We start from the raw sequence: 27,213 nt of genomic DNA, 5'->3' as shown, positions 1-27,213 counted from the left end.
GAAAGTGCTAACCTGGAAATGGATAAGACATGACTCTCCTACCAATGAAGACTGGATCAACATAAGTGGCAAATTGTGGAATAATATTGATGCAAAAATGTGAGCAGATCTCTTCTTTTTTACTGCCTTGGTCTTTGATCCAGCACAGGAAAAGATCTTGTGGCTGGGCGTTTCTTTTTTCTTTAATCAAGAATATTTTTATTGAATTTTAACATATTAAAGAGATGAAACATATGTACATGTGTTTGGTACAAAAATGGTATATTAAAAACAAAATCCCCGGCCAAAACAAAAAATAAAATTTTTTTTTAAAAAAAACAAAAAAAAATAAAACCCCCACCATCACTGCCAAAACAATGACGTCACACCAAGACCTTTTCCAACAAATGAAGGCACTGTAAAGTACAAGTAAAATATCACAGAGCTGGGAATGCAAGTAAGAGTGGGCCCCAAGTATCCTCAAAGGCACCAGGCGTTTGTTTTAGCGAACATCTTATCTTTTCCAATTTTAAGCAGGACATGACATCTTGCAGCCACTGTGCGTGTGACGGAGGGGAGGCCTCCTTCCATTTAAGTAAAATGGCACGGCGTGCCAAAAGCAAAGCAAAGACTAGTGACTGTCTTTTGTTGGCGCTGAGACATGTTTGACTTTCAAAAACCCCAAAAAGGGCTAATACGGGATTTGGTTCGAGCCTAAAGCTCAGTAGTTGAGATAATGTGCTGAAAATGGTCCCCCAAAAGTTGCTTAAGTGCGAACAAGACCAGAACATGTGACTGAGGGAGGCCTCCATCCGTTTACATCTGGTGCACAGTGGGCTGATCTCAGGGTACATTGCAGACAGTCTGGACTTGGAAATATGTGCCCTGTGTACAATTTTAAATTGAATTAACCTGTGGCGAGCACAGAAAGAGGAATCGTGGACTAGTTTGAGTGCACCAGCCCAAGCATCTTCGGTCATACTGACGCCCAAATCCTCCTCCCAAGCTTTTTTAAATTTGTCTATCAAGGGGGTTTTAAGTTCAAGCATTGTATTATATAACCTAGAAATTAGTCCTTTGGTTGGCTTTGATGACAGAATTTTGTCAAGTGTAGCTGTTTGTGGAGTAATTGCAGAGTTAGACAGATATGGCTTAAGGAAATGTCTAATCTGAAGATAACGGAAAAAGTCAGATTGTAAAAGGTTAAATTTCTCTCTCAATTCTAAAAAAGATGCAATGATGCCATCTTTGAGCAAATGTTTAAAACGAGTGATACCCTTCTGATGCCATCTCTGATAGCCAATGTCCATTGTAGAAGGTTTAAAGAGTTGATTTAACATAGGACTCCAAAGCGAAAAGCCGCCAAGGCCAAACTGTTTCCTAAATTGACCCCAGATTTTCAGAGTATGTTTAACCAAAGGGTTATTAAATTGACTAATGGAGGGTAAAGGTAGGGCAGAGCCCACAGTAGCCAGAAGAGAAGAGCCGTTTGAAGAACACTCCAATGCAACCCAGTCAGGACGCTCAGGCTGTTCGTAATAGAAGGACCAATGAACTAGACATCTCAGATGGGCTGCCCAATAATAAAACCGAAAGTTTGGCAAAGCAAGACCACCGGTAGATTTGGACTTCTGGAGATAAGTTTTACTTAAGCGTGGTCGCTTGCCTTGCCATAAGTAGGAAGATATTATTGAGTCAAGCTGCTGAAAAAAAGAGCAGGGAAGAAAAATTGGCAGTGTTTGAAAAAGATACAGGAATTTTGGCAGAATAACCATTTTAACAGAATTCACACGGCCAACTAAAGATAATGATAAGGGTGACCACTGTGATGTCAGTTGCCTGGTCTGATCCAAGAGAACAGCAAAGTTTTCTCCAAACAAATCTTTGTACCTTTTGGTAACTGTAACCCCAAGATATGTAAACTTATTGTGCTCAACCTTAAAGTTCAAGTTTGAAAAATCTAGAGCCCTTGCTTTTTCATTTATAGGAAATAACTCACTCTTGCTGACGTTTAGTTTATAACCTGAAAGGGTACCAAACTGACTTATCAGTGTTAAAACAGTGGGGAGTGATTCCCCTGGGTTTGAAATATAAAGCAAAAGATCGTCCGCATAGAGGGAGACCCTATGTTCTACCCCTCCTCTCCAAATACCAGACATGCCGTCACAGGTGCGAAGAGCTATAGCAAGAGGTTCTATAGCTAGGTCGAAAAGCATAGGACTCAAGGGGCATCCTTGGCGGGTGCCGCGATATAAACGGAAAGGTTTTGATCGCTGGCCATTGGTACGGATCATGGCTTTAGGGTGAGAGTAGAGTAATTTGATCCATAAGGTAAATGAAGGCCCAAAGCCAAATTTGTTCAGTACGGCAAATAGGTACGGCCATTCGACACGGTCAAATGCCTTCTCTGCATCGATAGAAACGATGCATTCTGGCCTATCCTCCTGTGCAGTATATAGGATGTCAAAAAGGCGTCTAATATTGTAAAATGACTGCCTATTTTTAATAAAACCAGTTTGGTCTTTGGATATAATGGAGGGAAGGAGATTTTCCAGCCTGAGAGCTAGTACTTTAGCCAGGATTTTTGCATCTGTGTTCAGGAGGGATATGGGCCTGTATGAAGCACAGCTGGTTGGGTCTTTACCTTTCTTCGCAATTAGCGTGATACATGCCTCAGTAAAGGATTCAGGAAGTTGACCTAAGTTACAAGACTCTGAGAGGACAGAGCCAAGCAGCGGCGAGAGTGCATGAGAAAACTTTTTAAAAAATTCTGACGGAAATCCGTCAGGGCCTGGACATTTGTTTGACTGCATAGATGTTATGGCCTTTACGATTTCTAATTGAGAAATTGGATCCTCTAACCTTTTAGCAGAATCTGTGGAAAGTTGGGGAATATTGAGGTTATCAAGAAAACAATTAATTGTATCAGCAGTTACAAATGTCTCCGAGGTGTAAAGTTTTGTATAGAACTCTCTAAAAGCTGTGTTGATTTTCAAGGGGTCAGACGTAATCTCACCACTGCTCAGCTGTATCCCCAAAATAGATTGCTTGGACCTAGAACTCTTAAGTTGATTGGCTAATAGTTTATCAGACTTGTCTCCATAGGTATAAAACATAGTTTTATTCCTTAATAAAAGCTGTTCAACACGGTAAGTAGTGAGCAGGTCGAACCTAGTTTTTAGCTCGACTCTCTTTTTATATAGACCAGGGCATTTATTTTGAGCGTATTGTTTATCTAATTCTCCAATTTGACGGATAAGTTCATTTTGCTCCTGTATTGATTTGCGTTTCATTCGGACAGTGTAAGCAATAATCTGCCCACGTAGGTACGCTTTAAGCGCATCCCACAAAGTTTTATAGGAAATATCTGGATTAGTATTTGTGTCAAGAAAAAAAGTTATTTCGTTCTCTATAAACTTAACAAACTCTGCATCGGACAGCAAAGTGGAGTTAAAACGCCACTGCCTACACCCAGGAGGAATGTCAGGAATCAGCAGGGAGAAAGTTAAAGGTGCGTGATCCGATATTACGATTGGATGGTATTCACAGGTGCTGACCAAGGGCAGAAGTTGATTATTAACAAGGAAATAATCAATTCTTGAATACGTATGGTGGACTGGTGAGAAGAAGGAAAACTCTTTGGTACTTGGGTGTAAAAAACGCCAAATGTCGCATACACCAAAATCACAAAGAAAACCATTGATAGCGCAGGCCGACCTACTTGCCGTGGCAGGATTGTTAGAGGATCTGTCCAAGGCTGGATCCAACCAGCAGTTAAGATCACCCCCAAGTATAAGGTTATAAGCATTCAAGTCTGGTAGCAATGAAAACAATCGATTGAAGAAACTGGCATCATCCACATTTGGGGCGTATACATTGACCAGGACCACAAGTGTGTTATACAGTTTGCCTGAAACAATTACATAACGACCATAGTTATCCGACGACACATCATGTGGTTCGAATGAAACATCATGATTAATAAATATTGAGACCCCTCGAGATTTGCCCTGAAATGAAGAATTAAAACATTGGCCAGACCAACGCAGCAAACGACTTGAATCTGAGTTCCGAATATGGGTTTCTTGCAAAAAAGCAATTTTGGCCTTAAGCTGCTTTAGGTGTGAAAAAACCTTCTTTCGTTTAACAGGATGATTTAATCCCTTAACATTCCAGCTCACAAAATTAAGGCCGTTCATTGTACAGCATGAATAAAAGCGTAAAAATAGAACAGGTCATGGTGGCTTAATGATAGCATTAAATAAGCAAAGTGTCCAGCACTTTTCCAAAAAGTTGCAAAATGCAACAGGATCATTGGCAGTGACAGTCCTCCCCTCCCACCCCACCCGAAAAAAGACAGCTGCAGTAGTAAAAAATAAATAAAAAAGCAGCAAGCTCTATAAACCAACTGACTACTTAAACTCGCCTCCCCAGTGATAAACATAATTCAAGCTGCAGCTCCAGCAATAAGCAAAATTAGAATATTAACCCCCCCACACACACACCAAACAAAAAAACGTGTCAGAGAAAAGTTATATAAGCCATAGAACTAAACATGTCGGATACAGTAAATATTGTCCCAATACAAGTCCGAAATGCTATTGTAATGGGCCATTTGCCTTAAACAGACCTTCAATGTAAGAGAACAGTGCAAAACAATGCCAAAATGCTTATAACTAAAAACAGTCACTTATGGTTAAAGCGGTGAAATTTAAATTGTCAAAACAGTAAACAATATGCTTCACCGGTACTTGAGCTGGTATCCACAACGACTCAGTCCGGTGGAAATACGCGTCAGTCACTCCACTTCTACATCGTGTAGTTGGCGACCCGGGTGATCATCAATAAACTTCTGTGCTTCAGCCACAGAGTTTATCCGCTTCTTGGCTCCCCCCGGCAAGGTTATGCGAAGACGAGCTGGGTAGAGCAAAGCAGGTTTAAACCCCCTTTTGTAAAGCTCCGCCATCACGTCCTTGTATTTCACTCGTTGACTCATCACATCCGCGCTGTAGTCCTCCACAATGCGAATCTGCTGGCCATGGAAGTCGAATCTCCCTTTGCGGCGGGCTTCCCTGATGAGAGCCTCCTTCGTTTGGTACCGGTGGAGGCATAGAATGACTGGCCGCGGCCACTGCCCCGGACCGGGTTTGGGGGCTAGCGTGCGGTGGGCTCTGTCGATCTCTGGCGGGTTAGGAAGGATGTTTTTCCCGATAACCTCCTGGAGCAACTGAGAGAAAAACTCCGTTGGGCGTCCAGTCTCTGTGGACTCAGCTAGGCCAATGATGCGTATATTTGATCTTCGGCCTCGGTTTTCTAATTCGACAACTTTAGCCTTGAGCTTGTCGTTCTCCTCGCGTAGAAGTGAACATGTAGCTTCGATATCCGCTACGCGCTGACTAAGGTCATCCGTGGCTAGTTCCAAGGAGGAGACGCGTTGGTCGTGGTCGTCTGCCAACAGTTTGGTCTGATCCAGCTTGGTCTCAATCCCTGTGAGTGATGCCTTAAACTCAGCAGACAACTCTTCACGGTGTTTCTGGAGTAGGGCGGATATGGCATCTATCGTCAAGCTAGCAGTAGCAGCAGCACCGTTAGCATTAGCTCCGTCCTTAGCATTAGCTCCGTCCTTATCTGCGGTTTTCCTGGGAGGTGGCATTTCGAAAGGTTGTTTTTATCCGTACTTGGCTTCGGTAAAAGGTAGGAATCTTTAGAGTAAACAGTAGGCGCAAATTTTTGGTTAGTGTGGGGTCTGAAGGTAATAAAAGTCTTAAATTCTGCCGGAGCTCGCTCGTCACGCGTCTACTCCCTTAAAGCCATAAACCGGAAGTTCCCGTTTCTTTTTTCTTAAAACTAATATGGAAAAACTCATTTACTCCCAGGATTCAAAGGGAGACTATGTACATAATGTGGATGAAGTGGACGAAGGCCCGACTTTGTGGAAGATCCATTGTTTTACAAGAAAGTCGATTAAAAGCGATTCTTACTGTTTGATGGTAAACTTCTCATAAACGTTTCTTTTGTTAACCTCTTACCCTCACTTGAAATGCGCACATTTTCAGCTTTACCCGAATGTAAAAGCTTCTTGAAATTCCAAAAAGATCCTCGGCCTTTGCACAATGTGCTTTCTCATTTTGCTCCATTAAACAGTGGAATGAGCTTCCAGACAGTCTAAAATTGTCGGTAGATCTTAATAGTTTTACTCGAAATTTGAAAAAGCACATTTTAGATCATCAGTCGTGTCGGCATTAATGAATGTATTGTAAATTGTAGAGATTGTTTCGTTTTTTGTGTACACTTTTAGAAAAAGCATAGAATGTATTTTATATAGTGATTTTGTTGTAGATTATATGTATAATAATATTATAATTGTAATGTTTTGTGTATTCACCTGACTAATGGTTTTGTACGTTGTCCCTGTTTAAGTAAACAATAAACGAAAACTAAACTAATACGCGTCAAAAACGAGGAGGAAAACTCAACAAAAAGCCTCAAAAAAGAGAAAAATAAGCAACAAAAGAGCAACAAAAACAGTGATAAAAAAAAGCAAAGGAAAATGTGACAAAACACAACTAAAAGAGCCACAAAAAAGTGACCAAAAATGTGATAAAAAGACAAAAAAGTGGCATAAAAAGCAATGAAAATGCGGCAAAAAATGCAGTGGAAAAGTGACGAAATCACAGCGAGGAAAAAGATCTGTTAAGATCAGTTTTGTAGGTCTGTAAGGTTTGTAGCTTTCAGGCTGTAAACTGCAGTAGAGGAGCTTTTAGATTTGGGTAAAGCCCAACAGGAGAAAATGCGCTTGGTTCAGGCTCGGTAATAGCTGAAAATAAAATAAGAAGTCAAAATTAATATCAATACTTTGAGGTTTTATATTTACATTACAATAAAATGTTCACCTACAAACAGGGACAATATTATAATTCATATCATTTTAGGCGCATGGATATTTCCAATAAATGTGATCCAGATGCCAGAAGAGAAGACTGATCAAAGCCTTTTAGCAATAAATAAAAGTGGATACAAACTGCTGCTGTGTTACTAAAACGAAAATGTCACGACAGTTGCTTTTGTGTGAAGTTCATGAGAATAAACTTAATTGATCTTGTGCATGAGCCGACCTCAGGAAACACATGCTGGACCACGAGGGAATTCACTAACAAATCTCACACCATCTGCTCCGGTGTGTTAGATCAAATTAAGAAGGTGGACCCTCATTTATTTAATTTGTTGTTTTGCGCACGCCTGCACCTGCTTATTCCTTAACCATGAACGCCACAACCATTGTCAAGAAAACATGGCTATTTCAGGATTTAAGCAATAAATTCCACAACATTAATCTGAATTCATTGAAAAATCCCGAAGGAAAACTCCATAAACATATTCTACTGATCGACCGTGATCGCGCCGCTCTCGCTCGCGGATCAATAATGTTTGTCTAAGTCTATTTTCACGTAACGCGCAGTAAACAATGCTTTTCTCAGCCTCACAACAATATAATGGACAAAAACAGAAGTTCACACTTTTGGACGAGCAGATGGCGGCCGCGCGGTCTGGGAATTAGCGTCCGAGAGCGAGGTGTGAATTCGAAGGTGTCGGCTGAAATTGTTTTATGTTTTCAAGCTATTTTTAGTCTGTAGCTGGGTTTCAGATAAACAATCAAGCTCAAACTGCAGTTCATTTTTTCGAGAAGGTGAGATTTTTATAGTTGGAAAGTTGATTTTGTGAAAGGCAGGTGAAAGTATTGATTTTCAGTGTTGGGCAAGTTACTCTAAAATTGTAATATTTTTTATATTCGTAGTTACAGCTTTAAAAATGCAATATGTTTGTGTCACATTATACCGTTCCAAAAATGTAGCGGAGATACACTACTTTGAGTTAATTTTGGAAAACATGAACTGAAAATTTCCTTTTCCTTCACTATCTCCATTCTTTTGTGTTTAGTTTTGACTTCATTAGCGAAACACAATGGCAGATCTTCTAACTTGATTTGGTGCTGTATTATATTTTGGGAGAGTTTGGCATGTTTTTCAATGATACATTTACACTTGTAACTCGAGTTACTTGAATTGTAATGACTAATATATTCCCATATATTGTTTAAAGGGACTATACGGAGTTAAAAAATGATTAAAAAAATTAAGTATTTTCCTGCCCCTACATGTTCCTCCATGTCCTAATGTGTAGAATGAGCCCAGACCTGTTCACCACAACTGCCTCTAAAATCCTACACTGTCAAAAACGTGTTACTTCGGGTCCGAAGTGCCTCATGCACAAGCTTAATATAGAAGGTGCAGTTAGACGTATGACCTGAGGTGGCAGTAGTGAGTATAAAAAGGCCAACTTGCATCTAGCCCCTTCAAGTAATGTGTTATATTCCTTAGTTACTGATAATAGTAATATATTTTAGTACCTTTTATTTTAGTACTTTTGTAATACATTACCACAACACTGTTGATTTTTCACGCAGTGGTCGAAGGAGATTTTTAGCTGGTTTCCTCCCTTAACATCCTAGTTTTCTTACTCTGTACGATGCTTATTTTATGATTTTTGTCCGCGAGCGAGGCAGAGATATCCCGGGAAGCTACTACGCCGCTTCGCAAAGCCGGTTTTCCCACTGCATTCATTCACGAATATTGACATATTTTACATCCACGTGTCCTGCGAAGAGTCCCCGAGAAGGCGCTACAACGGTATTTTATGTTTTTCTTCTTTCTGCAAGAGACACCCAGTACGGAAGAGCGGAGAAATGTAAAAGATTTTAGGAATGGTTCTCTCAAAATTATATTTTTGCTCTATTCATGCAACGCCCTCACCAAGAGACACTTGGAAAAGCTTTTTTCCCGCCCTTTTGTCGTTAAAGGAAGTTTCCTGGTTGTTTCACCTCAAACAAATGATACAAATGTAGATCGAATTAAATAGAAGGAAAAGGAATAAATAAACAATATTCATCTGTTAGTTTATGGTTCTAAATGACAAATAATTTAGTACCAGTGTCAAAAACCAAGTATCGTTAGAGTACCGGTGTTGATTTTGTTTTACGGTACCCAGCCCTAATCATTATTAACTAAACAACGCCCTGAAAAAAATAAAAAAATAAAACCACAACATTTAAATCTGGGTCTATCCATCATTTTGATTTCGTCGCTGAAAATACAGGCAATTTTGGCCATTTTTATGCACAAAATGGCTTATTTTTATATGAAAACATAAAATGGCAGTAAACTTTCAATACATTTTTTTCTCATATTCATGTCAGTAACATTCAGCAAAAGTTTCAAATTGATATCCATAAATGTAATTAATTCACCTGCAGTGTCTGGCCTTAAAATGACTATATTGTATGATTGTATGTGTGAGTGTGTCAGCGATTGATCTGAGGTTGTTGGAGCAGCCTGCCATTTTCAATCTTCTACAAACACCACAGACAGAGGAGGAATGACGCAATATAAACACTTCTAGTTGTTTTAGTATGTTGAATATCGGAGGTGCTCTATAAATCCAAGGCATTATAATGGATAATAAAGGATTAACATGCTATATTTATCCAAGCCCACCACATTATTACCATATTAACAATAGGTCCCGGAGGAATTGAGCGTCGTAAGCTTGTGAAGCCCATTATAATGAAACGTTTGACGGATTTAAAGTGTGGGTACAGTACCTTGGAAGAGGTAGTCTTCTGTGTTCTGGTCTGGGTTGTCTGAGCTGCCCACGATGTCGAAGGGTGATCGTCCCGCCATCATCTCGAACATGAGCACCCCCAGCGCCCACCAGTCCACGCTGAACCCTGGGAGCAGCAGAAAACAGTGGTCTGCGTGTCAGTACTGTACAGCGCCATGTAATCAATCACTAATATGGAAGTATATATGGAGTCTTAACCGGCCGATCAGCTCTGGTGTCTAAAGCGGAAATAACTCATTCATTTTATTCTTATTTCTTATTATGTCGTCCATACAAAGGATATGAAAACTTTCTGTAGCAAAATCTTTAATTCTAACCAAGCTTTACTTTGGCAAAACTATTTCTGATAAAAAATAAAGTCGTCTTATGTGCTCTTATCAGTACACGTCAACTTGTCACGCAGTCAAATATAAAGTGAGTTGCTAAGGCACGACTTCCAGTAGCTAAGGTAAGGAGCTATTTTCTTCTATTTTTAATTGTGTTTGGACATTAGGACACGATCCTTTGACGTAAGCGCCAGACACGTCCTTGTTCAACCTCTGCATTAGTCACGTGGCGCTTCTTATACTTCTGTTAAAAAAAGTTTAAAGCTAGATTTTTGTGACGACCGACAAAATTTAACTTCAAAAGGGATTACAGAGGTAGTGTTATGCTTCCTGCAAGTATTTATTGGTCATCTTTATCACTTTGTTGGTTAGAAAATGTAACATTGATCTAAAACAAAACAAAACTTTCCAAGCGATCCTAAATCCTAAGCCCCTCCCATCCTCTCCTCTCCTAAATACGACGGCCTTGTGTGGCTGTTGCGAAGCTATGGCGAGTGTGTTCCTGCCGCGATGAAAGGATAAGCTTTGCAAGAGATCGAGAGGTGAGGAAAGGTGGGACATCAGGAGAGGCTTTTTTGGGAATACAAGCTTTTTCTGAGCTGCCACAGATAAAAAACAGCCGAACACAACTCGTGTCCTTATCTTTTTTAAATCGCTTTTTTGTCGCTCTTATGCCAAAGCTTGTTGCTTTGAGATTTGGGTAATGCCAAACTGGAGAAAAATAAATAAAGGCTACTGTACAATAAAGCCCCATAGAAACGACTGATGGATCAAAAACCGCCCCCAGTGATTCTGACCAGGGTTTCCGTTGGCCGGCTTTTGGCCGGTTTAAAAAGCAAATGACAGGTAAAAATAATTTCCAATTGGCCGACAGTAAAAAATATGGAAACATTTGACCTAAGGCTGTCTCAAAAACATAAATTTGAGACAGCCCTAAAAAGGAATAGGCGTTACCGGTGTTCAGAGCCGCTCTCGAGTGTGGAAGAGCCATGTTTTGGACCCACTAAAGCACTCGTGTAGCACTCTGTCTTAATATAGATTGTTATTGATAATAAGCCACGTTCATTATGTATATATTTTTTAATGGCCGGTAATTCTTGTGAATGGCCGACATTTTACGACCCAGCTGGCCATAAAAAAGTCTAGCGGATCCTCAGATACTGACCATAGTCCTCTCCTCGGAGGATTTCGGGCGCGATGTAGTTGGGCGTCCCACAGAAAGTGCTGGTCGTGTCTCCGGGCCTCAAACCCTCCTGAAGACGAAGCAAGAATGTATTTTAAATAAGTCATATTGATGGGCTGAAAAGTCACTAAAATAGGCCATAAAATACAAGGGTTCATGGGCCGTTCACATGATGTATTTTAGTACGGAGCCGTGAAATGATTTGCATAATTAGCATCTCTTGTTAAAGTCAAAGCCAGCGCATTAATAAGCTTCGTAGGCATTACATGTTTATTTTAATAGTTTGAGATGTGAAATCAATTTAACACAATTCTTACATGGGGATTTTCTTTTGTTTCCTACAAATGTAAGACAAAAGTAACAGATCCTTCATTTAAAAGCATTTTCAGCACTACACCTTCTATCACACACACAAAGCCCCTGAATGCAGTTCCACAGAGAGCCGACTGTACCTTGCACATGCCGTAGTCGGTGAGTTTGATGTGGCCCTCAGAGTCCAGAAGAACATTGTCCAGTTTCAGGTCTCTGTAAATGATTCCTCGTTCGTGGAGGTAGTTTAGCGCCATACTGATCTCCGCCGAGTAAAACCTGGGAAAAACACATATCGAATATTAACAGAGATTCACATTACAAAAACACATGACAAACAATTTCACACACAATTTCCGCAGTTCGATTTACTTTCATTAGGTTCATTACGCTTCAATTTATAACCCATTGTAATAATAATATTGTCTTGCTGAGAACCATTCAATAGTTTGTTCAACCGTTTGGTAGAGCACACTTCATCGAATCATGTGTTGTTTCTAATTCTGCTACTATTCAGTTCAACTTTGGAATACTCAAAATATCCAGTTTGGACTAGTATAGGTTGGGTTGGACTAGATTGGACTGGTTTATGCTGGTTTAGAGCAGTTTTAGACCGTTTTAGACCAGGTTTGGATTGGTTTAGACGAGGTTTGGACCGATTTAGACCAGGTTTGGACCTGTTAAGAGTAGTTTTAGACCAGGTTTGGACTGGTTTAGACCAGGTTTGGACTTGTTAAGACCCAGTTTGGACCTGTTAAGAGTAGTTTTAGACCAGGTTTGGACTGGTTTATGCTTGTTTTGACAGGTATAGAGCTGTTTTTTTTACTGGTTTAGAGGAGGTTTGGATTGGTTTGTGCCGGTTTAGATCGGGTTTGGACTGGTTTGTGCTGGTTTAGATCAGGTTTGTGCTGGTTTAGATCTGGTTTGTGCTGGTTTAGATCAGGTTTGGACTGGTTTGTGCTGGTCTAGATCAGGTTTGGACTGGTTTGTGCTGGTCTAGATCAGGTTTGGACTGGTTTGTGCTGGTCTAGATCAGGTTTGGACTGGTTTATATCAGGTTTGGACCGGTTTGTGCTGGTCTAGATCAGGTCTGGACTGGTTTGTGCTGGTTTAGAGCAGTTTTAGACCGTTTTAGACCAGGTTTGGATTGGTTTAGACAGGTTTGGACCGATTTAGACCAGGTTTGGACCTGTTAAGAGTAGTTTTAGACCAGGTTTGGACTGGTTTAGACCAGGTTTGGATTTGTTAAGACCCAGTTTGGACCTATTTAGAATGTTTTAGACCAGGTTTGGACTGGTTTATGCTTGTTTTGACAGGTATAGAGCTGTTTTTTTTTACTGGTTTAGAGGAGGTTTGGACTGGTTTGTGCTGGTTTAGATCAGGTTTGTGCTGGTTTAGATCAGGTTTGGACTGGTTTGTGCTGGTCTAGATCAGGTTTGGACTGGTTTGTGCTGGTCTAGATCAGGTTTGGACTGGTTTGTGCTGGTCTAGATCAGGTTTGGACTGGTTTATATCAGGTTTGGATTGGTTTGTGCTGGTCTAGATCAGGTTTGGACTGGTTTGTGCTGGTCTAGATCAGGTTTGGACTGGTTTATATCAGGTTTGGACTGGTTTGTGCTGGTCTAGATCAGGTTTGGACTGGTTTGTGCTGGTCTAGATCAGGTTTGGACTGGTTTATATCAGGTTTGGACTGGTTTGTGCTGGTCTAGATCAGGTTTGGACTGGTTTGTGCTGGTCTAGATCAGGTTTGGACTGGTTTATATCAGGTTTGGACTGGTTTGTGCTGGTTAAGATCAGGTTTGTGCTAGTTTAGATCAGGTTTGGGCTGGTTTAGATCAGGTTTGGACTGGTTTGTGCTGGTTTAGATCAGGCTTGTGCTAGTTTAGATCAGGTTTGGGCTGGTTTAGATCAGGTAACTCAGATCTTTCCAAAAAAATAAACAAACTAATAACATTGATGTTCGTCCCCAAATGTTTAGAAAATACAAAAAAAGGGTGTAGGGAGTAACATTGAAGGGTTAGCACTAGGCCTATATTATGCAAAAACAACAACATTGAAGACAATAGTCCAGTATAATGTCAGCACCTGGCGTGTTCTTCTGGAAGTTTCCGTTGCCTCTGCATATGGAACATCAAATCACCTCCGTTCACGTACTCGATAACAAAGAACAGTCTGAAAAATGACAAAAAAGGGAAGTTTTTAAAGACTTTCCATTCCCATAAGGCTAACCACAGTCTGCAAAGTCCTCTCTGTTGCCAGCTTCAGAGACAGAATCAGCAGGAACAGCAGCCAAACACAAAAAGCAAGAACAAAAAGGAACAGACTGGGGTTTAGGTCAGTCATTTCCTAACGCTGATTGAAGCAGCGCGGAGGAAATGAAATAAACAGGAAGCAAACACTGATAGTAAATGCTGTATTGAGCAGTTACAGAAGGAAGTTGAACAAAAACACTATAAGCCTTTTTAAAACTTATTTTACTAGAAAACGAAACTGATATAGGCCGAGTAATTTAGTCAAGTAAGTTGTCTTCCTCATAATTTAGTCTCTTTAAAGATGGCTTTGAAAACTGACACAAAGCAGCAGAAGATTCGGACGTTTTAGAATTGCTCCACAGACGCCTGGATGGTTAATTAAAGGACATGTCCTTCTTCAGGAACATTTTTTGGGAACTCGTGCAGATTTACACCGTACCTTTTCGGTCTAATGACTGTTCTCACTGATCCATGAGGAATGAATACTTCCTTAAGCTTAAATGTATATTGCATACTTAACCCCCACATGAACCGAGCACATTTTCTCCAGTTTGGCTTTACCCAAATCTAGAAGCAAAAAAAGTGTCAAAAGAGCGACAAAACGTGCCGGAAAAGTAACAATAACACAAAAAAAACACCTGACTTAAGAGTGATGAAAAGGAAAAAAAGTGACAAAAATGTTGACACATATGAGATTAAAGAGTGACAAAAACACTACAAAAAAGCAATGGAAAAAGAAACAAAAAATTACAAAAAGTCGATTAAAAAAACGTGGCAAAGGAGCGACAAAACGTGCAGGAAAAGCAACAATAACACAACAAAAAACTACAAAAACACGACTAAAGAGTGATGAAAAATCAACAAAAAGAAAGCCGATAACAAGGTGACCAAAACGAGACAAAAAAACCTACAAAAACACGACCAACACGCTTATGAAATGGGATAAAAAAAGAGGCGACAACGTGTTAAAAAAGTTACTATCAGTTTTGTAGGTCTTAGCTTTCAAATGAGGTGTCACTCTGTCTGGCCTATTAGGCTATAAGCTCCAGTCGAGAAGCCTTCAGATTTGAGTAAAGCCAAACTGGAGAAAATGCGCTTGGTTAAAGGAATAGGCCAGTATTAGGAGGCCTGGTTCGACATCCACACAGTAAAGTGAGGATATTACTGCGCGGATGTCAAACTACTCCTGGTATTATTACGCCTGACAATATAGTTCCCCTTTTTATCCGCATAGAAAATCCACATTGTTTCATTTTGTGTACTTTGTAGTGTAACACTTCACGTAACCATATTTAAATAGGGAAAACGTGGAAGAGCTTGGTCGCTTCTATCTTCACCTCGTTTAGAGCTATAGTGGAGAGGAGGAGGAGAGGCTAAATGCTAACGCCGTCTGTGCTGTGTTTATGTGACTGAGGGCACGCCTGAAGACCAGACAGGCACAAATGAACTCGTCTAAGCTAAGGTAAGAACATAGCTCAGTGTGTAAAAACAGTGGCCTATTCCTTTAAAGGCGGGAGGTAAGAGGTTAATTAAAATGATTATATTTAGCTTTTGTAGCAGTAACTTTGACATGATTGGAACATGAGATTGATGTGACAAAACCGTGTTAACAATCTGAAGCCTTTTGTAACCAATTCTCCATTTTACAACAGGGACAGCTTGCATTATCAATATAAAGTCATCAGGGAGTAGTTGTGCTTCTGTGAAATGAGAGGTTTTGGACATGTGCAGAGGAGGAAAAAGGGGGATTTATAGAGTGAAAAGGGGCTTTATGTTAGTCAAGGGAGGGGAAAGTATTTGGCGTAAATGTATCTCGCAGGAAAAGCCATCGCGCTGAATACTGACCTGCTTTCTGTTTGAAAACACGAGTGGAGGCCGACCAGGAAGGGGTGGTTGGACGCCTGCTCGAAAACGTGCTTCTCCGTTTGAACCCAGTCAATGTCCTGTAGAAAGAGACACACCCAGACGTCAATCCATCTACCCTCCACTGACGGCATACCCTTGAACCTACGAGCCGCTGAATAAGCACTGCGCTACATCAGCCTTCCCCCTGCAACTCGATGTTATCTGGGCTGCGGAGAGAAAAGGCAGTTTAAGTCTATGCAGCGGGCCTATTGACAGCGGATGATAATACGTCTGGACACGGCTGACAGCAAAACACTTCTCCTTCGATCGCCGAGCTCTTGTCAATTTGTCAATCATGCTAAGTGCGTCTAATCAGGGCTAACGACTGCAGGAGCGCGGGCTGTGCGGCGGCGTACATGCTAAAATCAATCCGTGATGACATGATGGTTTATCTGCACCTTCTTAGGCAGAGTGATGGCTCCAAAGACTCCATTCAGAGCAAGCCGGGGGAAGACAAGGAGCTACTGCAGGTTCGATCACGTGAAACGGGCCGGTGCTAAGAAAAACGGCTCATACTAATTGCGGCAACTGCATTAATTAAAACCAGCATTGACTGCGGAGTGATGGGTGCAGTGTTAACTAACTCGCAGCTTCAGACGCACAGAGGTGTTACTTGACTGTCACATTGTATAGACTTCTACCACGGCTCATCCCTCTTTCACGCAACATATGCATCTTCTAATTGCGTTCAAGCACATACACAAGAACTGCCAATTAAGCTACATACGGCCCACTGCATTGTCTGGAAATGTGCAGCCATTTTTAAACCAGCCAGCACTGTATTGGACAATGAAACTAAAATGCTTCATGAATATTTTCCAAAAAGGATTATGTACGACTGTGTAGCTTTGGTTTCATCTATGTAAACTTCTGCAAGAGCTACTTTTTAAACCATTAGTCAATGTTGACAGCAAGCTGCACAACCTCATTTTCAGACCATGTGTTTATTAGACGCACATTTCAGCATAGCTATAAGTCTAGGGAAGCTTCTTCTCCTTATCATTGACCCGAACGTGCATCATTGTCAACACTGGCAAGTAGGGCTGAATGATATAGTAAGTAACTTGTGATACGGCTGTGCAAAATTGCGATAACGATACTGTTGAGATATTTCCCTAAACTGTTTCTAATTCAACACAAATCGTAAGTAACTTGTTTTTCAGCAAACTGTGTCAAAAGCGACTTTAAAAAGACTACTTTCGGGACTATAAATCGCTCCAGCCAAAATATGCATAATGGAAAAGAAAACATATAAGTCGCACCCGCCATGGCAACTACCTGGGCATGGAAGAGGAGGAGAAGGAGGAGAAGAAGGAGGAGTAGAAGGAGAAGAAGGAGGAGTAGAAGGAGAAGAAGGAGGAGGAGAAGATGGAGAAGAAGAAGGAGTAGAAGGAGAAGAAGGAGTAGAAGATGGAGAAGAAGGAGTAGAAGATGGAGAAGAAGACAGAAAAGGAGGAGTAGAAGGAGAAGAAGGAGTAGAAGATGGAGAAGAAGACAGAAGAGGAGGAGTAGAAGGAGAAGAAGGAGGAGTAGAAGGAGGAGTAGAAGAAGGAGGAGGAGTAGAAGGAGGAGTAGAAGAAGAAGAAGAAGAAGAAGAAGAAGGAGGAGTAGAAGGAGGAGTAGAAGAAGAAGGAGGAGGAGGAGTAGTAGGAGGAGTAGAAGAAGAGCTTTATTTATATAATGCCTTTCACAGACATGGTCACAAAGCGCTTTACATGATACAATTAGAGACATAAGTCGCGCCTGAGTATAAGTCGCACCCCAAGGCAAACTATGAAAAAAAGAGCGACTTATAGTCCGGAAAATACGGTACATCAGGACCAAAACAAGACTAAAATTGAAATAAGTCAGTAAATGTTTGCAAACAAATGTGTCAGATGAAGACTTTAGTGATGATGCCATACAATTGTATTGCATCACACGACACCACATGATATTTTTTTGAGATATATTATACAGCCCGACTGGCAAGGACCATCCGACTGTGTCAGTGCAGTTCCTTCATTTTACAGTAGGTAACTCAGGATGCTCCTCATCAAGCCAAAATGATCTCAGAGCAATCCCACAAGGCACTGCACAGTTTATCCGAAGATTGTAAAGCAATCATTTTCACTGACTGCTGATTGGCTAGCATTAGCTTCATTTGTCGTTTAACCTCCCATTATTTCTCCAGTGTTTACCCCATGACCTGCAGATTTATTTATATTCAGTTTTAGGCTGATAAAACATCTTTCTTAAATTATAGAAAGGTGTGAAGGTCACACGTTTTATATCTATTGTGCGTTGATTTCTACCTCGTCGTCATTGACCAGCTCCTTCTTCACCACCTTCATGGCGTAGATCCGCTCCGTCTTCTTGAGTTGCACGAGCAGCACTTTGGCGTAGCTCCCTCTCCCGATCACCCGCAGCAGGTCGAAATCTGCCAGACCCAGACTGGAGGGCGACTTCCCCGTGTCTCTGCTGCTGAGGGCCTGAGGCGGGCAGAGAAAATTACAAACTCAATATTTGAGGCAGGAGGCCGAGTGACGGAGCACTTATTAAACCTGTTCAGTAACAATGTTTTGGCTCTTAACCTTCCGCGAGTTCATTTAGAGGTGATTTGGCGAGCTCCTGATTTCCTTAGGGTGATTCCCAAATTAAACTCTTGCTTTATTGTAGAAGTACATCACAGTAATGACCGTCTTGGCCTTATTAGATAGCACCGGGTCTCCAGATTTGATTAAAAGCTGCACTATCCAGTCTTTAGCGTTGATGACACCTTTACAGTGTGCTCACCGATCTCTCCCCCTCGCTCCTCCGCTCAACTGTAATTTGTTCTGCAGTGAACCAATACTAGGACCAATCCATCTAAAGCCTGTGCCCGTGACAGCGCACATCCCCCGAGTCTCGCGCCGAACCTGGGATATCATCATCATCACGCCTGGGCCGGCTTCTCCATCTGTGCTCAACTCTTTCTTCATCATTCTACGGACATGTGGTGTTCAAAAGCAGGGGATTCGCTCACAAGCCAAAGCTAGATAGGCCAGGATTAAACCTTAAACCCTTAAACCTCTTCCTAAAAAAGACCAAAACATGCAGACATCCTGACAGGTTCCCTCAGTGGCATTGGAGCATGTGTAAAATGCAGTAAAGTTTACCTTAGGCCATAATTATCCATCCAAAAAAAACAAAAACCTTACTCCTAGTGTCCAAAGAAGCTGTCGAGTAGAGCTGTGCATGGGTCATTGTATAATCAACCAGTGTACATTCACCACGTAAGATAAATTAATACATTTGTCAAATAAGGTTACCCATTTTACAGTGAATTGGTAAATTAAGTAACTGCTAAAACTAATTTACCTGTCAGGATAGCGTTATAGTCAAGTTTAGTCATTAATCATAAAGCAGGAACGTTGAAATTGTAATAAAATGTCTTTGTCCTTTTTTGTTGTTTTTTGTTTGTCTGGTCTCGTGTAGATTATTGAGAAATTATTTTATGAATGTAATGGGTTTTTTTTGTGTTGTGTTTATGATTTTGTTGATTGTTCCATTGTTTTTCTATGTCTATCCTGGCATAGTCTATTTTGAATTGTGGGTTTTCACTTGTATTTGTTATGTGCCTTAAAAATGTAAAATAAAGCTGGGAAAAAAAAAAAGAAGAAGAAATTGTAATGAAATAAATATTCTTCCCTTCTTATGTTTTGTAATACTGTGCAAAACTGTTTAAAAGCAGTTTAAAGCTCTACAACCTCATTTATATTCAAGTATATTGTAAAAAACACTGGGAAAAAACACTGTGCAATGCATCTATTTATACATTTATGAGGCTTTGGGCAAGTTTTCTTACATTTCTGCAAATGTGACCCTAAAGTTGTGAAATGTGTGTGTACAGTAGGAGGAAACTTACATTTGAGCCTAAATTGGTCACGAAATGTGGTCTGACCTTCATCAAAATCATAATGAGTAAACAGTGTCTGCTTAAACTAATACCACCCAAACATTTACATTTGATCATATTTAGAAAAGTAATCAGCGTCTCTACTTTCTCCGCAAGTTCTCAAAATCGCCAGGGACCCTTCGCACCCATCACACAGTCTCTTCAAGGTTATGCCTTCAGGGAGGAGACTGCGGGTCAGTTCCAGTCGACTGAGGAACAGTTTCGTACTCAAGGCCATCGGGAAGCTGAACTCCCTGCCCTCCCTCCCTCTTCCCCCTCCCCCCGCTCCACAATCAAGGATGAGAGAAACATAATTTCAAACTATTCACATGGTTTGACAAATACAAATCTGGAATCTGGAATCTAGTTTTATTGGCCATAACATGTGAACATTCAAACTCACTTATTCCTCCCTGTCCTGTGAATGTTTACATGTTACCAATAAAAACATAATCACATGAACATTTTTGGGTGGCATTAGTTTAAGCAGACACTGTTTGTTTGCTCATTCTGGTGATTTTAATGAAGATCAGACCACATTTTATGACCAATTAGGCAGAAATGTAAAAAATTCCAAGCGGTATGTGTGGAAAGTTAAGAGTTGAGTGTGGCTTCCTCTTTTATTGCCTGTCATAAAAAAAAAAAAACAGGTATAGGGCCTTTAATAGCTATTTTCTATGACAATACTTTTAGCTCGGCTTCCCTGAAACACCGGGACAAACCTGGGACTAAAACACAAATCCAAAGACTAAACTATTCATAAGCCAACATTAATCAAAATCTTAACCAGGTTTAGTCCAGGACTTATTTTTTTTGTCAATGGCAAAATCAAACTGATCACTCGCTTCGATTCCCTTTTCTTCAATACGACACAAATTGAGTTTGCGGTCGGCCTTTTTCCAAAACCCCAGCCTGTTTGCAGACCATGTTAGTCGCAGCAAAACAGGTATAACAGAGCTTTCTTCCTAATCACAGCACGGTCCCAGATCAATTAGTGGATGCTCAGGGTTGTTTTGAGTATTGAGCGAGGCTTATCCATGGAAACCATCGGCTTCGGGGCAAAATACAAGTTTACAACATAACAAGGCAGCGGTTCCAAAGTGGTGAAAGAGGATTGAAAAGTGGAGGAGACTAATAGCATTACATCTTTTTAATTTTGTTTGCTTTTTCTTACATATCAATTGGTTTTAACCTAGTATGCTTAAGATTTGTTTTTATTGCATTATTGAGCCACTGTGGCCGAGTAATTTCCCTCACGGATCAATAAAGGTTTTCCAAGTCCCGTTTAATTGAAGCAGAAGTCTTGTTAAAAATAGGTTTAGAGAAAACAAGGGAGTCCATCCCATTTTCCTTGGTGTTGATATTCCAAAATCCTTGTGATAAACGATTTCTACAAGAGACTTAAAAATGTAGGTAAAAATAAGAGGTTTAAATGAATTCCCTGTCAATCATCTGCCAACCTGTTAATTCACAGACATGGATCATATGATGTGCCTCATTTAACACAACATACTGTATGTGACACAAAGCTTGCAATAATTATCGTCTCCATATAACGCTTCTTATCACATCTATTTACAATGTGATACAGGTGTTTATATCAGCTCTTTACATCAAGAACAACCTTATGGAGGACCGTGGCTGCCAAAACAATAAATATGTCTATAAACAAATATATAAATAAATAAAAATAAAGATCAAATGTGCAAAGAAATGCATGCATTTATAATAAGTGCATTTATTTATTTATATATTTATTTATGTATTTATATATTTATTCATGTTTGTGTTTATTTATTCATTTATTTATTTATATATTTCTGTATTTATTTATATATGTATTATTTCTGTATTTATTTATTTATATATTTATACATCTATTTATTATTTTTTGTATTTATTTATTTATTTTTGTATTTTTCTGTATTTATTTCTGTATTTATATATTTATTTATTTTTGTATTTTTCTGTATTTATTTCTGTATTTATATATTTATTTATTTCTGTATTTTTCTGTATTTATTTCTGTATTTATATATTTATTTATTTTTGTATTTATTTATTTCTGTATTCATTTATTTATTTATTTTTGTATTTTTCTGTATTTATTTCTGTATTTATATATTTATTTATTTCTGTATTTTTCTGTATTTATTTCTGTATTTATATATTTATTTATTTCTGTATTTTTCTGTATTTATTTCTGTATTTATATATTTATTTATTTTTGTATTTATTTATTTCTGTATTCATTTATTTATTTCTGTATCTATTTATTTCTGTATTTCTCTCTATGCAAATCATGGGGTGGGTCTGGATGCCGCTGCTGTAAGCTCATTGGTTAATCTTTCTTCATGCACGCAGACTGATTTCAGACGCAGATGCATTTTCAAATGCACTTATGATAATAAATGCATGCATTTCTTTGCACATTTGATCTTTATTTTATTTATATATTTATTTATATATTTGTTTATAGATATATTTATTGTTTTGGCAGCCACGGTCCTCCATAAGGTTGTTCTTGATGTAAAGAGTTGATATAAACACCTGTATCACATTGTGAATAGATGTGATAAGAAGCGTTATATGGACCATGACTGTTTTGGCAGTCATGGTCCTCCATACAACCTACCTATCTAACCTTAAGGTCTAAAAAAGGGTCTGAAAGGAACGTAAAGTGGACTGAATTGTGTCTAAACTGGGTGTAACAAACATGAATGAAATGAGGAGAAAACAAGACAAATACGGAATCTCCTCCTACTCACTTTTCCTGATGAAACCTAAGAATCCATCTTGTGTTGGCCAACGTCTCCAAGCCAGACATACGAGACCATTTAGCCGCCATCTAATCCAATGTAATCGTTTTAATAAAGTCATGGGCATGTACAATATCGGCCCAAAACACTCTAGGGAAAACATCAGCATCAAAAATATGCTTTTAGTTTTCCAAATGGCCTTTAGCCCCGGTTACATCTGGCCTCATTCATCAGCCTCTGGTGTTAGGAGCGGTGATAAAAGGTTACTTTATTAGCCCCGCCAACGGAAATCAATAACCACACAACAGCAATGGTGCCGACGTCTGCACGCGCACTTTATCACAGCCGGACACAGGGTCATTCAAAGGGATACATAGAAGGGCAGCAGAATTACAATATGCATTATGGGTATGTGGAATACTTGGCATATCTGGCAACATTAAGGCAATGGTTCCCAATCGTTTTGAAGAACCCCTTAAGTTTGGGTCTAAATACAACTAGGCCTGTCACGATGGCAAATTGTGAAGCTCGATATACTGAGATAAATGATATTATTGATTCTGAAGCTACTAGGTACTGGTCAACACTTCAGCATTAAAATGACAAAAAAGTGCATAACCATATCTATGAAATATAATGTTACCCAATTTCTTTCGATAAAAAAAAATCTAAGTTTTACAAAGAAAAAAAATAAGAAAAAAGGCTAATTACTCATTCATGTATTGTCTATCTGTTATGTATTGAATATACTGTAGATTGATATAAACTGATATAAATTGATATATCGTGACAGCTCTAACTATGAGAGAGTCGCCCTAAACTCCAGTTTTGGTGATTTATAAGAGTTAATACTGAGTATTACCTTTTTTCTCTTTCTTATTTAAAGCAGTACTAAGTAACTCTTGCCCCTAGAGGCCATAAGCGCAACTGCAGGTGTCGTAGCAAGTTGCAATTTTTTAACTTATGAATTGTCCGTGAGAGTAAATACTACGCTGACAGAAAAGACAAAGGGAGAGAGGGATATTGTACATCCAAATACATAATGGAAATCATTTTTTTCACTCAAACTTGGCTGTAAATACTGTTGCACAAGCAAGTGGCACTAGTCCACGGCTAGCTTTGCCCGTTAGCCTGTTAGCTTCTTTTCCTGCTAGCCAGCCCTCACACCTGCACAAGTAAACTGAGCAGCGCCGCCTGATGGCATCATCACACAGTGCTGTTTGTTTTATGTCAGGCAAAATGCAAAGGGAAAATAATCCCAGCGCCATGAAATAATGCAAAAAAAATTAATAAAAAATTAAAAAAAAAAAAAAAGTGTAATAATTAGTGCAATCATTGAAATTGTAATCGAATTGCACAGCCCTATCAAATATACAATTAAGTTTTGTCTTATTGTTAAAAATGGCAACCCCTGGTGCTCCGGGTTGGGAAGATTCCTAGTTTGTAAACCTGTTGACTGACAAAGGCAATAAATCCTCTTCCGATACTGTAAAAACTAAATTCAATATGGTGCTTGTCTTGTAGTTAAATTAACTGTCACCTCTACCTTTTGCGTTTACCCACAATGCACTTACTACCACCCATTGTTGCTAGATTTCTATTCACAGCCTTCGCCTCAGCATGTTCTTCCCTGTATCCAGATTCTCATGTACATATTCACACCACACGTGTGCGCTCGGCATGACAGGTTTGACAGACATCAGACGCCGATTCCCTCACCTCTTTCTCTTCACCGTCGTACGTCAGGCTTTCTCTGGAGTCTTTGTGCGGGCCTACAGGAGGAAGTGACAGACGCAAGACACACGAGGCAGAAGGAGAGTGGGAGGACGTGGAGAGGAAAAAAGAGAAGGTTTAATAATATAAAAAAAACACAAGCGATAACCAAGTGTGAGACAGTAACAGGCTTTGTTCACAGCTACACAAACACCATAGTCATTTTTAACGCCAGAGAAGGAGAAAATGTATCATCAAGAAAACATTTTGACTAAGATGGTAATGACAGATCACACATGTAGTAACAAAACGTCTTTTAACCATTGTGTTTATGGGGTAACATATGGGGTTATACATTCATAGGTTATGTAAAAGTTTTAATTTATTTGGCCACTTACTGCTTATGCTTCACTTCTCATTTGTTTAGAATCAAGCACCTCATTTAGAGTGAAAAAAAGTACGGAAAGATCTTTTGTCAATAACAAATGTGCAATTAAGTGGAAATTCAGTACTTTTCTATGTATGTATTGAACAATGTCTTGTTAGCCGTGCCTTTATAACACAGTATCAACTTCCTGATTTTACATTTTCCCACATTTTAACAGTTTGGTTGTAAATATTAACTAAATCAATGCACAAAACCCCTTCAGAGGACCTCAGTGCGCTATTGTGCTCCGCGTCGTCGTTTCCACTGGTTTTCTAACAATAGCAACACAATCCGAGCTCAGTCCAAACACCTGACAGGACTTAAGTCTGATGCAGAGGGCGAACCGCACCACAGCTGAAGCACTGGGGAAATGCTTCATATACAAATATTGGCTACAACGATACTGACTAGGGCTGGGTAACTTTACCTTTCTTTTTTGATACCGGCACTTGGTGTTTGATACTGATACCGGAACATAATACTTTTGTAAAGAAACTTTAAATACAAAGGGGAAAAAAAAACACTTTCCAAGTTCTTTAAAATTTTCTCCCCACATTTACCCCAATGGTTCCACTTGTTTTTCTCAATGTTTCCAGATTTTTTCCCTCAATTTCCCAATACTTTTCTTACATGTTTCTCCACAAATGAAAAATGTTTTTGCCCTAAATTTTCCAAGTATTTTTTTTGCATTTCTTCCCAAATGTTTCAAATCTTTCCCCAAATTTACCCCAATGTTTTCATTTGTTTTTCTCAATTTTTCCATATTTTTTCAACATTTCTTCCCTTTCTTCTTTTTTTTTTTTTACATGTTTCTCCCCAGATAAACATTTTTTTGCCCAAATGTTCCAAGTTTTTCCCCCCACATTTCCTCCCAAATTTACCCTAATGTTTTCACCTGTTTTTCTCAATTTTTCCATATTGTTTCCAAAGTTTTCAAGTTTTTTTTTCAATTTCTTTTACTTTTTCCTCAATTTTCCCCCATTTTTTTCAACTTGTGTGTCACTTTTTTATTTCTTTTAATCTTTGATGACCAACTGCATCAAAACTTGAATATAAAGACTTCTTTCTTTTCTGTTCTTGCTTTCAATACTTTTACTTTCTCGATACCCTTGGGATTTGTGTTGTAACTTGTATTAGTTATTGCTACACATTCTCAGCTCATCATGATGGACGACAATCATATTGACTAGTTAAGGATGTAGTAATCATGTGTTATTGACGTCCATATTCCAGTGTGTGCTTTACCTGGCTGTTCAGTTTGGTCTAGCTGATTTGACGTCGGGCCTTGCATGATTGGCTCCTGGATTCGAAAAGCGCATCATCATTAGCATCAAATAAAGAAACGACATGAGGTTTAAAGACGAGGCTCCGCTCCCGGCACTGACCTGCAACATGGGCCGTCCGCACTCCACCGTGACCAGCTTGTGGCACTTTTTGTGAACCAATAGTTTGCAGTTGATGCATTTGTACCCCTGCCGCCCCAGGCCCCAGATCCTGTCTGTACAGATGGCACAGTGGGCCCGCTGCTCGCACACGAGGACAGAGAGAACATCGCGAAAGTGTTAGACAGTTTGAGAGACAGAAAGTTTCAATTCGTTTGAGTCAGACGGCTTCCACTGAGCTCTACAAGGTTGGAAGTATTCTCAGAGCGCCGTTACAGTCCATTAGAAGTTATAGCTGCACCTGCCCCTGGCGCTGACTGACGAATATGTGGCTGCCAGTCTGCACTAAGGACATAAACGCTAGCAATGACATGGCAGAGTGTCAAGGAAGGGCATGAAGGCAGAATGCAACACGAGCACTGTATAGGTCAGGGGTTTTATAAAACCTTTGGCCCCCAAGAGAATTTTAGAGAAACATTTAGTCATACCAATTCAGATCAAATGTGTGAAAAAGACTCTACAATGTGGAAAATACTGTCAATATTTTCACATTTCCCAGCAATACACCCTATTAGGTCATATATTATGTGCAAAACCTATATTTGTAGAAAAAAGGTGCTTTACTTTGGGCTACAACTGTGTGTTTCGGCCCTTGGTGTTTTGGCAATGAAGAAAATCGGCCCTCCATGACACAAACTTGCCTACCCCCCCGGTATAGGTCATCTTTATGAATACAAAAGTGAGGCAAGTTTCTTCAAAATGGACGCCGTTTTATAAAGTCAGAGTATACTGTTCCATTGGATCCTAGGAGAAGAAGCTTATGGGAATCCAAAAAAACTAACAAATCACTGGTGAGACGTTGTAGCATGAAAACAAAACATCTCACACGCTCCATAGTTGTGTGATACAAAGGAATAATCAACATATAAGACAAAATCAACACTTCAGAGTTGATATCTGGTAGTTTTGGGAGTGTTTTTTTTTTTTTTTTGCCTCACCCTGTTGAAGCGCTTCGCCTGAAAAGCGTGGCCACTGGCGTAGTAAAGCTTCCTCCAGCGTCTCGCCCCGCGCCGGTATATGGACTCTGAGAAAGAATAAATAAAATACATGCATTTCCCCCAAGGGTCACGGCCGAGATCGTGAATAGTTTATATCCACTACGGTTTGAAAAGTAGAAGTTTCACTCACTGTCTTCTCCTGGACACGGCATGCCGGGCTTCTCCGGGATATTCGGAAACACTGAGAGGAGAAAACAAGAGTCAAATAAGGCGAAGATACAGAACAACTGAACACGCCATACAAAAACCCCAAGCAACTTTTCACCTGTACAAACTTATACTAGCTCTGTTGTGTTTCCTGTGGATGGGCTCATTAATGACACCAG

General features: G+C 39.7%; 1 protein-coding gene across 2 annotated transcripts in view; it reads right to left on the bottom strand.

The window, feature by feature from the left end:
* The window catches only part of prkci (protein kinase C, iota), a 61,147-nt gene that overhangs the window by 11,318 nt on the left and 22,616 nt on the right, over positions 1-27,213 (bottom strand). Inside the window, exons 4-15 of one of the 2 annotated variants that reach the window (XM_079569761.1) lie at positions 27,018-27,068; positions 26,828-26,913; positions 25,833-25,970; positions 25,693-25,747; positions 24,027-24,079; positions 17,927-18,103; positions 15,573-15,670; positions 13,561-13,647; positions 11,619-11,754; positions 11,484-11,504; positions 11,149-11,236; positions 9,638-9,763 (exon numbers count right to left, since the gene is read on the bottom strand). In XM_079569761.1, the coding sequence (XP_079425887.1) occupies positions 9,638-9,763; positions 11,149-11,236; positions 11,484-11,504; positions 11,619-11,754; positions 13,561-13,647; positions 15,573-15,670; positions 17,927-18,103; positions 24,027-24,079; positions 25,693-25,747; positions 25,833-25,970; positions 26,828-26,913; positions 27,018-27,068 (1,116 nt within the window). The remainder of the gene's footprint in view (positions 1-9,637; positions 9,764-11,148; positions 11,237-11,483; positions 11,505-11,618; positions 11,755-13,560; positions 13,648-15,572; positions 15,671-17,926; positions 18,104-24,026; positions 24,080-25,692; positions 25,748-25,832; positions 25,971-26,827; positions 26,914-27,017; positions 27,069-27,213) is intronic. The other variant, XM_079569762.1, reaches the window with a different exon arrangement.

Source organism: Gobius niger (assembly GCF_951799975.1).
Source record: "Gobius niger genome assembly, chromosome: 13".
In the NCBI taxonomy this organism is placed as follows: Eukaryota; Metazoa; Chordata; class Actinopteri; order Gobiiformes; family Gobiidae; genus Gobius; species Gobius niger.
Note: the sequence above shows the minus strand (reverse complement) of the source record. Positions and strands in the feature narration are given on the sequence as shown.